This window comes from Heptranchias perlo, chromosome 4, assembly GCF_035084215.1.
Source record: "Heptranchias perlo isolate sHepPer1 chromosome 4, sHepPer1.hap1, whole genome shotgun sequence".
NCBI lineage: Eukaryota > Metazoa > Chordata > Chondrichthyes > Hexanchiformes > Hexanchidae > Heptranchias > Heptranchias perlo.
Window position 1 is genome coordinate 68,825,366 of NC_090328.1, and position 16,206 is coordinate 68,841,571.

The 16,206-nt window shown below is 45.1% G+C and overlaps 1 protein-coding gene across 2 annotated transcripts in view; it reads left to right on the forward strand.

Annotated features, from left to right (window-relative positions):
* Positions 1 to 16,206, forward strand: part of rorb (RAR-related orphan receptor B) — a 170,723-nt gene that overhangs the window by 137,397 nt on the left and 17,120 nt on the right. For both annotated transcript variants that reach the window (XM_067982200.1, XM_067982201.1), the window contains exon 5: positions 15,665 to 15,786. In XM_067982200.1, the coding sequence (XP_067838301.1) occupies positions 15,665 to 15,786 (122 nt within the window). The remainder of the gene's footprint in view (positions 1 to 15,664; positions 15,787 to 16,206) is intronic.

Below are 16,206 nucleotides of genomic sequence, written 5' to 3' on the forward strand. Positions count from 1 at the left end.
CGCTCCCCAGAAAGAACTCAGATGTGTAAAGGGGCGGCATTTAAATAATTTTTTTAATATATTTTTCTCTTCTGGGGGCTAAGAGATGATCCCAGCCTAAACCGAAAGGTGAGTCCACTACCACAATTCAGAAGGCCGGTATGTCTGGTTTCAGCGGGAATACAGCTGTCAGTGAAACCCTGGGTCTTATGGAAAACTAAGAATGTGGGAACTCGCAGAATCAAGAGTCCACACCCCTGGCCACTTCCCCTCCTGCCAGCTTTCCTTGAGGCAGGTAGAGGCTCCATCCCTTACAAGGTCATCAGGGAACTCAAGATGTTAGGCCAGGCCCTGGATCTCAGCCTAATTTCTGGCCCTTCAGGTGCATTCCCACTGCAGTAATGGTGGAAGTGCATTGGAGGGTCTGCAGACTCTTAGCCCCATTTTGTCAGCATCAAATACTCCCAGATCAGGCATAGCAAAGTTAGATGCAGAGTAAAACTGCCTTTGTTCTGCCTCAACAATATGCCTCAGTCCCAGACTCGGAACAGCAACTCTACTGCACCAATGTGACAGTTCCATTTTCCATCTTGTAGTCTTCCTGAATGAGATTGCTAATTTAGTGCCAAGGTGGCAGATAGTTTTGTGCTGTGGGCCTATACCCACTAGAAAGTGGGTTGAGACTACCTAAACTCTTTTCACGTAAGGTCCTTACAGCCTGTAGGTCCAAGAGATATTCATTTGATCAGACCACCTGAATTTGATCTCAGGTACCATTAGGTGAAAGACTAATGTACGAACCCATATTATCACCCAATTCCTTTCCCATTTCTATTTTAAAATTATTGTTTTCTTTCCCTCTCCTTCACAATTCTTGCCTTAAATAGTGGCAAAACTGTGTGCTCCCATTCTCTGCTGAAGATCGTCTGTAAACGAACATGAGAACAGCGTGGTTTAACCTTCCCTCCAATTCTACTTAATTTTTTTTCACTAGCGCCTCCTCAAATGGCCTGACTGATATCAGGAAGTGGCGTTGCTGGAACTGTGGGCATTAAACCCTTGCGCTATAACTCAATTAGTACATCAACCTGCTGCCCAACCAGCCCACCAATAAAAAATTCCAATCTTCATTCACACCCTTTTTTTTAAAGAAAATTTACAATTAAGGTCAGAATGTTCAGCAAGAGTTCCCATTTCAGCCCATTTTATTTGATGTAGATGCTTACCAATCAGTGGGCTGGTTGTTCCTCTGGTGTATTCTTCATTACTAAATAATATTGTTTTATGTATTGAAATCTAGCAGCAGTACTTATGGGAGTTATTTCACAAGGCCACACTGCCATTGAGGAACCTCGCAGACTCGTAAACTCACTCCATGGGGCCAATTTTAACCCTGAGCGGGTTTCAGGCATGCAAAGGGGCAGGACAAGTGCAATACGCACTTGCTGGCCTAAGTTTCAGGTCTGGGGTATTTTAACCCCCCGACTTGATTTAAATGCCACCGATCCACTTCATCCCAGAACAGGCAGGATGAGGGTGCCGAGCACCTGCTAGCAGAGGGCTACCCGTCATCTTGCAGGTAAGTGTGGGGGAGAGGATTTTGGGAGGGTCTCGCGGGAAGAAAGGGGGCAGGCCTGCAGGAGAGGCTGCGACTTTCGAGCGGGTAAGTAATCCGCCCGATTTCTGCCAAGTGGGTAGGGTTAAAATCTATATCTGCTCATAAAGGCCTTCCATCAAATGAAATTGAGTTGAGGTAGAATTGAACACAGGTGATTCATAATAGAACATCTGACCCCAATGTTTCTGAATAGTGAACAGTGGATCAGTCTAGACTAGAACAATGCAAACTTGTGACTTGCTGCATATTATTACTAAGTCTGTTTCTGCACAGATGTCTGAGACCTGTTCCACATGTAATACAGCAATTCCTGTACAGTGCTGCCTCTGGGAATCATAAGAAAACAGTGTTAAAAGTGAAGGATGTTAGGTTATATAAAAAATGTTCTTTAGACTTTAATAGTTAATCAGTGAGCTGCAACATTGGAAGGCTGTGGTGTATCAAGAAGTGCTGTAGTGAAAGGGTTTCTGTTTGAGCTGTTCAATCTTTCAGCCCTTGATACATAATTGATACCCAATGACTGACTCATAATTTATCTATGGCCAAATCTTATGCGCTAGATGCAATCTTGTGGTTACATTAGGTTAGGACTACAGGGCTTTGCAGTTCATCTAGTGGAAGTAGCTGTGCATACTGAGAAAAGGTATTATTGGCTCATCACGTACACACTGACCAGACTTCCCAGTAATCAACAACAACTTGCATTTATATAGGCTTTTAACGTTGTATAGGATCGTTATCAGACAAAATTGACACCGAACCACATAAGGAGATATAAGGACAGGTGTCCAAAAGCTTGGTCAAAGAGGTAGGTTTTAGGGAACGTCTTAGAGGAGGAGAAGAGAAAGGTAGAGGTTTAAGGAGGGATTTCCAGAGCTTAGGGCTTAGACAGCAGAAGGCACGGCTGCCAATGATGGAGCGAAGGAAATCAACGATGCACAAGAGGCCAGAATTGGAGGAACGCGGAGTTCTCGGATGGTTGTCGAGCTGGAGAAGGTTAAAGAAATAGGGAGGGGCGAAGACATGGAGGAATTTAAACACAAGGGTCAGCTGTTAATTTGCTCTGTAAACTTGCAGTGATTACATCAAAATATTTCAGGGTGGGTATCATCACCCATCAACAACAAAGAAGGTACTGCCCATTATTCTCTTCTGCGACACCCACTGTTAGAGAATAAAGGCCACGCTATATATTCTAAGAATAACAGATACCCTGGAGGCATTTAAAGGATGTTATGTTATCTGTGTATTTAAATAATGGTTAAAAACCATTAGAGCTTTGCAATGTTTCTGATATCATGAGATGACTGCATTTTTATCACTCCCAGATAACTATTGTTCTCTCCATTCAGGTGATACAGTATTTTGATTCACAAAAATGTGCTACTCTACATTTTGTTCCTTCTGCAATGTTAAGATCCTTCACAAGCATTTTTCAATTTGCTTCCGAGAGATCCATGGGCCTGAATATAAAACACCTCTCCCCAAGACGGGCGGGGGGGGACAGTTAAAATTTTTTAAAAGGGCAACGTGTCACCAACCCGCCACGTACGTACCTGTTGCCGTTTTCACAGTGGTGGGTTTCATGGTATACGGGTGTCCCGTCGTGTATTATAATATTTAAATCAAGCTCCCACAGTGCAATTGGGAACCTGATTTAAATTTAACAGTTGTCGCGCGGATTTCCCAGGACTCAAGAAACCCAGCGGTAATAGGGAGGTGGGACCTGCCGGCTCAAGAAGGTAAGCGCCTTTTACAGCACGCCTTGTGGGCCAGGAAGAGCAGGATTCCTCCCTCCGACCCCTCAAGGAAGCTTACAGCCTCCCCTCTACCGACCGCGGCTTCTCTCCTCCCCCCATCCTCCGCCGCTGCGATCGTAGACCTCCCCTCCCCCTTCAGCCCCGAAGGCCTCTCTCACCAAGCCCCAGTCACGGCTGACCTTCCCCCATGGTGGGGATCTCAGGAGGAGGCCGAGATGGATCATCCACTCGGCACTTCTGGCTGAAGATAGTTGCAAACGCTTCATCCTTGTGTTTTGCTCTCGAGTGCAGGGCTCTGCCATCATTGAGGATTAATGAATCGGCAGTGCGTTTTACAGCCCGCCTGATTTTCTTTATTCCATTTAAGTCAAATTTAGAATTTTTTTTTGTGAATTTGCAAACAGAATCAGTGAATTTGCCTCCTTCTCCCACTCTGTTGGCTGCCTGCTCACTTCTGGCTGAACTCATACCTGCATGAATGCTTGGGTCTTCAGGCTCCTGGGTTAATTTAGCCTAAATGCACCCGTAGCAGTGCAGGGAAACAGTTCAAATAGAGAGAAATTCAGACAGAGAGGGAAGTTTGAACAGAGAGAGAATTGTATAGAACTACATACAAATTACAGCACAGAAACCAGCCTTCAGCCCAACCAATCCATGTTGGTGTTTATCCTCCGCACGAGCACTAGCCCTAATCACATGTACCTGCCCTGTTCCCTTATCCCTTTATTCCCCTTTCCTTCTGCCGCCTATCTAACCTACTCTCAGTTCAGACAGGAGAGAGAATGAAAAGATTAGATTTAGACAGAGAGAAATTCAGACACAGAGAGGAAGAGAGAAAAATTAATTCAGACCGACAGAGAGGGTCGCAGAGAAAGAAGTTCAGCCAGAGAGAGAAAATTCAGACAAAGAGGGGAAAGAGAAAGATGTTCCGACAAAGAGAGAAAGTTCAGACAGGAAGAGAGAAATACAGACAGAATGATGTTCAGACACACAAGCGACAACAACAATGGCAGTGGAGGGGTCGAGAGGTGGTGGTGAGGTAGAACTGGGTGTCGTTAACGTACATGTGGAATCTGACATCATGGGCTCGATTTTCGCACCCCCGATCGGGTGCGTTCGTGGCGGGGGGGCTGCGAAAATCGGGGATTCCCGGGGCGGGTCTGGAGCCCGGTTCCAACCCGCCCATTTCCGGGTTCCCCACTGACGCGCTGACACGCACGCGCAGCCCCCGCATGTGGGACTCCCGCCAGCTTTTGCCACTTAAAGTACTTCAGGCTGTTTACAGACCTGATTGACCTGATATTTTAGGAGGGCTGGGATTTTGAAATTAACTGAGACTGTTTCCCGTACGGGGGGAAACACTCCCAGTTCAAATGGACGAGTTGCAGCCATCAGCCTGTGGCAGCTGCAAAGGTCCATTTGACAGGTGGGGAGGGAGACCCTCACTCATTGCAGGAGGCCACTCTGTCACTTTGGACAAAGTTTGGCCTCCACCACCCTCCTCCTAACAATAAAATTCACCAGTTTGCACACTTACCCCGGTGTCCAGACACATGTACCTACCTTGCAGACCCCCCCAGATGTACATCTTCCGGATGGGGGCCGCCGCAACTGCAGTCATGACCTCGGAGGGCGAACAGCATCACCAGCCTCGCCATCCACGCCGTCCACCTCTGACACGTGGAGCTCCACAACAGAGTGCTGTGACACATCCACCTGCACAGCAGGAGGGAGGGCAACCGCAGAGAGAGATGCGTCGCAGAGGGCACTACCCTCGCCACAAAGTCTACAGACCGAGGCTCAGCTTCCTGGACCTCTCTGAGCAACAGTGCACTTGGAGGCTCAGAGTCACTCGACATGTAGTCGTGGACATCTGCAGCCTCCTTCATGCCAAGCTGCTCCCGGCTGGCCCGAGCACCATCTTCTTACCTGTCACTGTCAAAATCACCACTGCCCTCAACAACTTCTCCTCCGCATCCTTCCAGGGTGCCACCGGGGACATCGTCGATGTCTCTCAGTCGTCTGCACAAAAGAGCCCTGCAAATACACCTACACCCACTCTGCAGTGACACAATGAGTAGCATCAGTTGTGGGTATTCATAGTGATCCTCAGGAAAGGGCATTATTGCACAAACCAGACAAGATTCGCAAAGACATGACAGTAGTGGTGCCAATATAATATGTAATGTGAGTTGATCAGAGATTAAATATAGGTAAAAACCATGACAAACCTTCAAACACCCTTGTGCATCCCCTTCAAGCTCACGACACGTTTGCCTTACGCTTCCTACTACACATATGTGATGCATGCCCTGTGGCTGCAGCACAGGTAGTGGCAGGTTGAGTGAGGCTGACCGTGAAAGAAGTGCATGAGAGGGTGAGTATGAAATAGAGCCATGAGATTGTATGAGGATTGGGTTGAGTGGTAGTGGTGGGATGAGTACTGGCGAGGTGAGTAAGTGCAGGTAAGATGAGGATGAGCTTTGAGTGGGTGTGAGGAGTGATGTGATAGAGTAGTGTTGGCAGTGCAGAAGGAGATGTGGGGTGGGGGCAGTGATGTGGCAGACAGAGTGTTGGGGAATGAGTAAGTGTACTCACTTTGGCTGACCTACTTAGGTCATTGAAGCGCCTCCTGCACTGTATGCAGACACGCGATATGTTGGTGGTGCAGGTGACCTCCTCTGCCACCTCGAGCCAGGCCTTCTTGGTGGCAGAGGCAGGCTGCCTCCTCCCGCCCGCCGGGGGAAAGATCTCTGTCCTCCCCCTCCTCCTCACCCCATCCAATAAGACCTGGAGTGAGGCATCATTAAACCTGGGAGCAGCCTTTCCCCTGGGCTGCTCCATGCTGTAATTTTTCCTATTTCCTGCAGCATTAGTCAGTGGAGGACTGCCCCTTTAAATAGGGCTCCTTCAGCTGACAGCCTATGCTGCACATGCGCAGTCCGCCCGCTGCGCAGCTTACCAGAGGGAAACCCGGAAGCACAGGTAAGTGGCTGCAATCAAGCGCCCAGTCGACCCCCCACTGCGAACCTGCCGCCTGCTAATATCAAGCCCCATATCTTCACTGAGGGACAGCATGTAGATGAGATTTGGAGGGATGTAGTGTAATTCTGTCAGTTGTGTTTTGTCTGAGAATCTCACTGAAAATATCCCAGTACTGATATCACTGTGTTATGATTGAATGTCATAACTCCAACTAAATATTGGGGAGACTGAAGCCATTGTCTTCGGCCCCCGCTGCAAACTCAGTTCCCTAGCCACCGACTGCATCCTTCTCCCAGGTCAATGTCTGAGGCTGAACTAGACCGTTCGCAAACTTGCCGTCCTATTTGACCCTGAGATGAGCTTCCGACCACATATCCGCTCCATCACCAAGACTGCCTACTTCCACCTCCGTAACATTGCCTGTTTCCACCCATGCCTCAGGTCATCTGCTGCTGAAACCCTCATCCATGCCTTTGTTACCTCTAGACTCAACTATTCCAATGCACACCTGGCCGGCCTCCCATCTTGCACCCTCCGTAAACTTGAACTCATCCAAAAATCTTGTGTCCATAACCTAACTTGTGCCAAGTCCCATTCACCCATCATCCCTGTGCTCACTAACCTACATAGGCTCCCAGTCCAGCAATGCCTTGATTTTAAAATTCTCATCCATGTTTTCAAATCCCTCCATGGCCTCGCCCCTCCCTATCTCTGTAATCTCCTCCAGCTCTACAACCCTCCAAGATCTCTGCGCTCCTCCAATTCTGGCCTCTTGCACATCCCCGATTTTAATCGCTCTAACATTTGGTGGCCGTGCATTCAGCTGCCTAGGCTCTAAGCTCTGGAATTCCCTCCCTAAACCTCTCCGCCTCTCTACCCCTTTTCTCCTTTAAGACGCTCCTTAAAACCTACCTCTTTGACCAAACTTTTGTTCACCTGCCCTAACGTCTCCTTATGTGGCTTGGTGTCAAATTTTGTTTGGTAACGCTCCTGTGAAGCGCCTTGGGATGTTTTACTGTGTTAAAGGCACTATATAAATACAAATTGTTGTTTTAGTCTATATTAGATTTCTTTACAGTTCAATTATTTCCCAGCATAACTATTCAACACTGTAAGCAGTGATTTTAGTATCTAACATTTAAACATGTTTTGTAGAATAAGGGTAAGAGAAAGGCATTTTGGGTTTGATAGATTTTTCCCAGCAATTTCACCAGTATTCTTTTCTGGAACTTTGTGACTCTAAAAACTGTGACCTTAAGCTATTTGTTGGTGCTGCTCAACAGTTTTAAATGGAAGCAAGCTGGTACTTATTAAATTAATGATACAAGAGAACGTGAAGTTAACATTGCTGCTCAAATAGTTTAAGATTAATCAGATTATCTGAAACCAGATATTATCCTAACTGGCCATTTTCATGTGGGAGGATGTTTATGGCATAATGTATAGAAATTTCTCCATCCCCACCATACTGTGTCACCTAAAATAAGGACAACTTTAGCACTTCCCCAGTAAGCAAATTAAAAAGTTAAGTGACCAGCACAAGTATTTCTTTGGCCCTTGTGTTAATCAATGTGAGTAGGTTAATGAAGGACAGCCTTAGCTCACGGGTGCACTCATGGTCCTGTTCCCACCTCATGGAATCACATGGAGTTCCAGGTTTTGCACTGTGGAAATTGTACATTGGGATCAGATAAATTGGACGTATGGCCTATACCCTAGTATGTAACATTGGTTAATACCTTAAATAGTACTACCAATAAGCTGTTTATCATATCCATCCTTGTATGGACTCTTTTCATTTGAATAATCTACTGTGGAATTCAGGTAAATGATAAGCTCACACTATGCAAAACCCAGGGCTGGAACCAGAGCCTTTAATTCATTATTTTATCTTTCACTGAAGTCAACACAATGTTTCATTTATACCTCTCATAAACTTTCAGTTAATAGAACAATTCCTTTCACATGTACCTCTAGCATCTTTTAATTATCATTATATTATGAACCCCACCCCTGTAACTTAACCATGACTTGATGTTGGGAAAATCCCTGGTGACCCTTTTCTTTTTAAGTCAAAGAAATAAAGCACATTTTCTACACTGTTGCAAGGAGTGGGGACAATGCAGCTAAGAGAAAGAACTTGGATTTCTATAGCACCTTTCACATCCTCAGAACATCCCAAAGTTCTTCACAGCAAATTAACTAGTTTCAAAGTGTAGTTACTGTTGTTACATGGGCAAACCAATTTGTACGCAGCAGGTCCTGCAATGGGCAATTAATTTAATGACTAGTCAGTCTGTTTGGTAATGTTACTTGAGGAATATATGTTGGCTAGGACACTAGGATCTGGACATTTGATGGCGCCATTCCCATTTTTTTAATTCATTCATGGGATCTGGGAGTCGCTGGCAAGGCCAGCATTTATTGCCCATCCCCAATTGCCCATGAGAAGATGGTGGTGAGCTGCAGTCCATGAGGTGAAGGTTCTCAACGGTGCTGTTTGGTAGGGAGTTCCAGGATTTTGACCCAGCGACGATGAAAGAACGGCGATATATTTCCAAGTCAGAATGGTGTGTGACCTGGAGGGGAACGTGCAGGTGGTGGTGTTCCCATGTGCCTGCTGCCCTTGTCTTTCTAGGTGGTAGAGGTCGCAGGTTGGGGAGGTGCTGTCGAAGAAGCCTTGGCGAATTGCTGCAGAGCATCCAGTGGATGGTACACACTGCAGCCACGGTGCACCGGTGGTGAAGGGAGTGAATGTTTAGGGTGGTTGATGGGGTGCCAATCAAGCAGGCTGCTTTGTCCTGGATGGTATCGAGCTTCTTGAGTGTTGTTGGAGCTGCACGCATCCAGGCAAATGGAGAGTATTCCATCACACTCCTGACTTGTGCCTTGTAGATGGTGGAAAGACTTTGGGGAGTCAAGAGGTGAGTCACTCGCCGCAGAATACCCAGCCTCTGACCTGCTCTTGTAGCCACAGTATTTATGTGGCTGGTCCAGTTAAGTTTCTGGTCAATGGTGACCCCCAGGATGTTGATGATGGATTCGGTGATGGTAATACAGTTGAATGTCAAGGGGAGGTGGTTAGACTCTCTCTTGTTGGAGATGGTCATTGCCTGGAACTTGTCTGGTGCGAATGTTACTTGCCACTTATCAGCCCAAGCCTGGATGTTGTCCAGGTCTTGCTGCAGCGGACACAACCTGCTTCATTATCTGAGGGGTTACGAATGGAACTGAACACTGTGCAATCATCAGCGAACATCCCCATTTCTGACCTTATGATGGAGGGAAGTTCATTGATGAAGCAGCTGAAGGTGGTTAGGCCTCGGACACTGCCCTGAGGAACTCCTGCAGCAATGTCCTGGGGCTGAGATGATTGGCCTCCAACAACCACTACCATCTTCCTTTGTGCTAGGTATGACTCCAGCCACTGAAGAGTTTTCCCCCTGATTCCCATTGACTTCAATTTTACTAGGGCTCCTTGGTGCCACATTTGGTTAAATGCTGCCTTTAAGGGCAATAGATGAGCATCTAAGCCTCCAATATGATAGACAGGAAGCGTACCTTCATTACTAGCTGGAAATGCACTGCCCGCCATATTGGTATAGGCAAAGAAATAGGCGTCCAGGGCCCATGCCTGAAAAAGGCATTAGCCCCTTTGCATATGCAAATAAGAGGCCTAAGCCCCGTTTGAGGCCCCCTGTTCAAGATTGGGTTACCCTGAGGCAGCTGGCTCTGGGCTGGCTGCGTTCTGGAAAACCAGATCGACATGCGGTCTAACCAACGGTCCTCTAGCATTTTCCCTACTACTGATGTTAGGCTAACCGGTCTGTAGTTCCCTGTTTTCTCTCTCCCCAATATTTAAAAAAGGAGAGAAAACAGGGAACTACAGACCAGTTAGCCTAACATCAGTAGTAGGGAAAATGCTACAGTCTATTTTAAAGGATGTGATAACAGGACATTTAGAAATTATAAACGGGATTAGATAAAGTAAACATGGATTTATGAAAGGGAAATCATGTTGGACAAACCTACTGGAGTTTTTTGAGGATGTGACTGGTGGAATAGATAAGGGAGGACCAGTGAATGTGGTTTAGTTGGATTTTCAGAAGGCCCTTGATAAAGTCCCACATAAGAGGTTAGTGTGCAAAATTAAAGCACATGGGATTGGGGGTGATATACTGGCATGGAAACAGAGAGTAGGAATAAATGGGTCTGTTTCGGGGTGGCAGGCGATGACTAGTGGTGTACCGCAGGGATCAGTGCTTGGGCCCCAGCTATTCACAATATATATCAATGATTTGGATGAGGGAGCCAAATGTGATTTCTAAGTTTGCTGACGACACAAAACTAGGTGGGATCGTGAGTTGTGAGGAGGATGCAAAGAGGCTTCAAGGCGATTTAGACAAGTTGAGTGAGTGGGCAAATACATGGCAGATGCAGTATAATGTAGATAAATGTGAAGTTATCCATTTCGGAAGGAAAAACAGAAAGGCAGAGTATTATTTAAATGGTGATAGATTGGGGAATGTTGATGTACAAAGGGACCTGTACACCAGTCACTGAAAGCAAATATGCAATTGCAGCAAGCAGTTAGGAAGGCAAATGGTATGTGGCCTTCGTTGCAAGAGGATTTGAGTATAGGAACAAGGATATTTTACTGCAATTATACAGGGCCTTGGTGAGACCACACCTGAAGTATTGTGTGCAGTTTTGGTCTCCTTACCTAAGAAAGGATATACTTGCCATAGAGGGAGTGCGGCGAAGGTTCACCAGACTGATTCCTGGGATGGCAGGACTGTCGTATGAGGAGAGATTGGGTCAACTCAGCCTGTATTCACTCGAGTTTAGAAGAATGAGAGGGGATCTTATTGAAACATATAAAATTCTGACAGGGCTAGACTGACAGAATGCAGGGAGGATGTTTCCCCTGGCTAGGGGGTCCAGAACGAGGGGGTCACAATCTCAGGATACAGGGTAGGACATTTAGGACTGAGATGAGGAGAACTTTCTTCACTCAGAGGGTGATGAACCTGTGGAATTCTCTACCACAGAAGGCTGTGGAGGACAAGTCATGAATATATTTAAGATGGAGCTAGATAGATTTCTAGACACAAAAGGCATCAAGGGGTATGGGGAGAGAGCGGGAATATGGTATTGAGATAGAGGATCAGCCATGATCATATTGAATGGTGGAGCGTACTTGAAGGGCCGAATGGCCTACTCCTGCTCCTGTTTTCTATGTTTCTACGTTTCTTATTGGGATTGCTGCAGACCCCCACCAAAAAGGTATGTTTTAAAATAACTCAACTGAATGTGGTGCCAGGAGGTGAAGGAGTGCTCCTCCTGGCTCCACATTCAAACCATTGGCCTCTGCTGGCTATCGCTCACCCCCCACCCGATCACGGCCTCCGATCCCCACCCCAACCCCGATTGCGACCTCAACCCCACCCCACTGCTTCCACCCTATCCCGGTTGCCCTCCTCTCCCAGTCGCCCACCTCTCCCGATCGCTTTCCCCTTTAAGGACTTATCTAAGGGCCACTGCCAGTGATGCAGCGGCCCTATATTCAAAGCCTCTTCACCAGTGAGATGCCTGGAGGTGCCCTGTAGGCATCCAAAGTTCACCAGTGCCATTTAAATGAGGCCTGAGACCCAATAACAGGTGCGTCTCGGCCTACCATTCAGGCACAGGTATCGATCTACCCATTGGCAAACTCTCTGCTCTTCTGTGAATAGTAATATGGGTCTTTTATGTCCACCTGTACAGGCAGGTGGGAGCTTGGTTTAGAGCCTCATCTGAAAGCCTGAATTTACAATCTTTATTAGAATTAGAAAAATCTAATCCCTGAGAATAACCCAACTGTCTACAGTTCAACTTCTCCTGGGGGTCAGTCTGCCTGTCTCACTCTGATCTCAAATGCTTGATGCTCACTGATTTCTCCAGCAGCTAAGTTTCTTTCAGGCTAAAGAGGTCAAAACAAATAGCGGGAGAAATTCAACTTGTGCCGGTTTCCACAATGGGCGGCGTGATTTGAATGTGCGTCCGATGACATCGGCCTGACCAGGTCTGGTCACCAAAGAACAAGAGAGATATTCAGTTGCTGGAGGCAGTGTGGAGAGGGACCACAAGGCTGATCCTCAGTGTCAGAATTCTGAGTTATGAGGACCGAGTGGATAGACTCGGGCTTTCCAGCTTGGAAAGGAGGTGTCTGAGAGATAATTTTGTAGAGCTATACAAGATTATTAAGGGTATAGAAAAAGTTAACCCTGAATACTACTTTTAAATTAAACCATGGGAGTATCATAGTTTGTTATAACACAGGAGGCCATTGGCCCACCATGCCTGTGCCGACTCTTTGAAAGAGCTATCCAATTAGTCCCACTCCCCTGCTCTTCCCCCATAGCCTGTAATTTTTTTCCCTTCAAGTATTTATCCAATTCCCTTTTGAAAGTTATTATTGAATCTGCTTCCACCACCCTTTCAGGCAGTGCACTCCAGATCATAATAACTCTGTGTTTAAAAAAAAATGTTTCCTCATGTCACCTCCGGTTCTTTTGCCAATCACCTCAAGTCTATGTCCACTAGTTACCGACCCTTCTGCATTGGAAACAGTTTCTCCTTATTTACTCAATTAAAACCATTCATGATTTTGAACACCTCTATCAAATCTCCCCTTAACCTTCTCTGTTCTAAGGAGGACAACTCCAGCTTCTCCAGTCTTTCCACATAACTGAAGTCCCTCATCCCTGGGAAAGCTGCCCAGGTAAGTTTAAAAATCATTCTAACTACCCAATATGTCACAAGTAAAGTGCCTTAAGTACCTCAATGAGGTACATTTGGCTCTTTAACTAACATCCCGCCGGCTTTAATTGCCGGCAGGACTTCCGGATTCGGGACGCCCGTGCACACACAGGTGCGTCAGTGGGGAACTCGGAAGTCGGCGGGTTGCCACCTTCAAAGATTTATGTGTGTATACCCCCAGGTATCTCTGTTCCTGTACCCCATTTAAAATTGTACCATTTATTTTATATTGCCTCTCCTCATTCTTCCTACCAAAATGTATCACCTAGTAGAACTAGGGGACACAGGTTCAAACTAGTAAAAGGTAATTTTCAGATTTATATCAGGAAATTCTTCATACAAAGAGTTATAAATGTGTGGAATAAACTTCCAGATGGAGTAGTGGAGGCAAAAACCTTGCAAACAGTTAAGACACAATTGGATGCTACAATGGGAGATGTTAAGAACTCTCTGGGTGGATGAATTAAGATGGGCTGAATGGCCTTCCTCATCTGTAATTATCTTGTAATCTTGCAGAACAGTTTTCCCCCAGCTATGTCCACCTGTTAATGAAATAGAAACAAGGTGCTATAGAACAAACAGTAGTTTGTTCTTACAGCAATTGGAAGATTGAGACTGTTTGAAGAGCTTGAATATCATATATTGGTTAGACTCTAGCAGAAAGAGGAACAATCAACAGATCAGTTGCAGATAGGGTGTGGACTGGAAAACTGCAATTAAAAGAAAATAGCCCTGCTTCTATTCTTAAAGAAAGACTCTTGTGTAGATGTGAGCAGTCTGGCTTTACGTTTCAAATTACTAGCAATGTAGCAGGGGCAAGCACCTCAGACGTCAGAGGAACTTGAAAAGCACAGATGCACAATTTTTACCATATTGTGACAACATCTTGGCCCTGAAATTCCAATCTGAAATTGACACAAATACCCATAGTTTCGGCAGGCAGGCAGCGGAAATTGGGGCAAGTCCCCACCCCATTTCCTGCCCATCAGAAATTCTGTAGTTTTTGGCGGTAAGCACATAATACGCCTGCTCACATATGGGCAGGTATAATCCATCTCCATGCAAATGAGGAAAATACATCCCTCCATTTGCACCCTGGCACAAGGGACGCCTGTGTGTCCTTGTTATCCAGCATTGCTAGGGACGTCGAGGAGGGGGATGTAAAATTTAATGGGCTGCATTTTCTTTTATTGCATATTATCAGCATTTTCTTTGAACGTATACATGTTTCTTTCTTGATTTGCTATTGAGTAAACGACAAAATTAAACTTAGCTCAAATAATCCTTTCACTGATATTATCACACAAATCTATGTAATTAATTTCCTTCCATATTACAATATAGCTCCATCCATGTACAGTCAAAGGAACAGCTATAAATTCCTATTGCTTTCCCCACCTCCACAGCATCGCGCTTGACACTTACAACCAATACATCTTGTTACATATTGACCTCAAAGAACTTCCTTTTTAAATATTTAAAGAGAATTTAATGTTTATAATTTTTATTCAGTATAAAAGTTGATACAGTATAATAAACCATAAGAAACATTTTAAAACCAAACACATTGCGAAACCATAAGTTCATTATGTAAAATATATGCTTTTCACACTAGCATTGGGACAGACATACCCCACTCCTAGCACTGAGTGATCTCACAGAGAGGAGTGGTCAGGAAATCACAGGTCTGTAGAGCTTGATTTTCCACTCATTCGTTGAAATGGATGGAAAATCAGGCACTCCAGACCCACAACTTCCCGACCAACACTCTTTGCGAGTGCCATTTCATGCCGGGAGTACCCATTCGTGCAATTAATCCCCATCCTGTTTATAGGATAGGAATTATAAGGAGAGCTTACAGAGGCTGGCCTTGTTTTCTTTGGAAAAGAGGAGACTTCACAGTATCCCCAACTGATATTTTCAAGACTGTGAAATGAATTGACAAAGCTGGTCCAAGCAAATTGTTCTCTCTGGCATAGAGTTCAAATACCAGAGGAAGCACAAGTTAATAATTAGCAAGTTAGAGGTATGGAGGGAAGTCAGGCAGAACCTCTTTACAGAAAGTATATAAGACTTATAGAATAAATTATGAGGGTGATCCATTGAAATGAATAGTTGGTAGCTACCTAGATGTGTTACTGGAGAGAGAAAAGATTGAGAGGTATGATGTGAAAGCAGATGGATGGGGTCAAGATCAGTCAAAAAGGGCCAAGCTCATTGGCCTAATGGCCTTTACCCGTTTCTAAAAAAAGTTTATGTTCTTACGTAGAGGACCCCCTAGACCTAACTGTAGCAGTATTGGAGAGTTTGGTAATGTTATATTTTCACAGCTTTTTCAGTGCAATGATCCTTTTAGCCTTTAAAGTGTTAAAAATTAAATATTATAAATTGCCAGTTGAAGTTTTAATAATGTCTGTAGCACACATCTTCAAGCTATCATGGTAGAAGAATTTAAATGTATGAGTCTGGAGCAGTCAATGTTAATTGATTTATTTCTTGATTTTATACCGTAACCCCTCAGATCGTATCGCACAGAATATTATAAAGTCCCACTTGGAGACATGTCAGTACACGGTGGAGGAACTTCAGCAGTTGGCATGGCAAACGCACACATATGAAGAAATTAAAGTTTACCAAAACAAGGTAACCATGATCTCCAGAGGACATTTGCATTTTTGTTCAAATAAGAAACATAAAGTGGAAGGGAGGGGAGAAGACAAGGATTGTATTAGCATGGGGACTGCGGATGATAAGAGATAGAAAACATAGTAACAACAGGCTTTCTTGAGATGAGACCTGGGTTAGTAGAGAAAGAGAAAAGCGGGGTCACTTTTAATAACAAAAAGTGTGGAACAAGAAAAGGCCATTTGGCTTATCAAGTCCTTTCCTTCCACAGATCACATACAACTTGTTCTTTTGTTTCCTGTTTCCAAAAGACCCATCTAAAGAAAGCTTCATGGCCAAAATGTAATTTCTAGTCTTTCTTCTCAAGTTTAATTGCTGGTCTGCACCTTGTTCATTTTTATTAAATATTAGGTGCAAACAAACTATCCAGCATTCCCA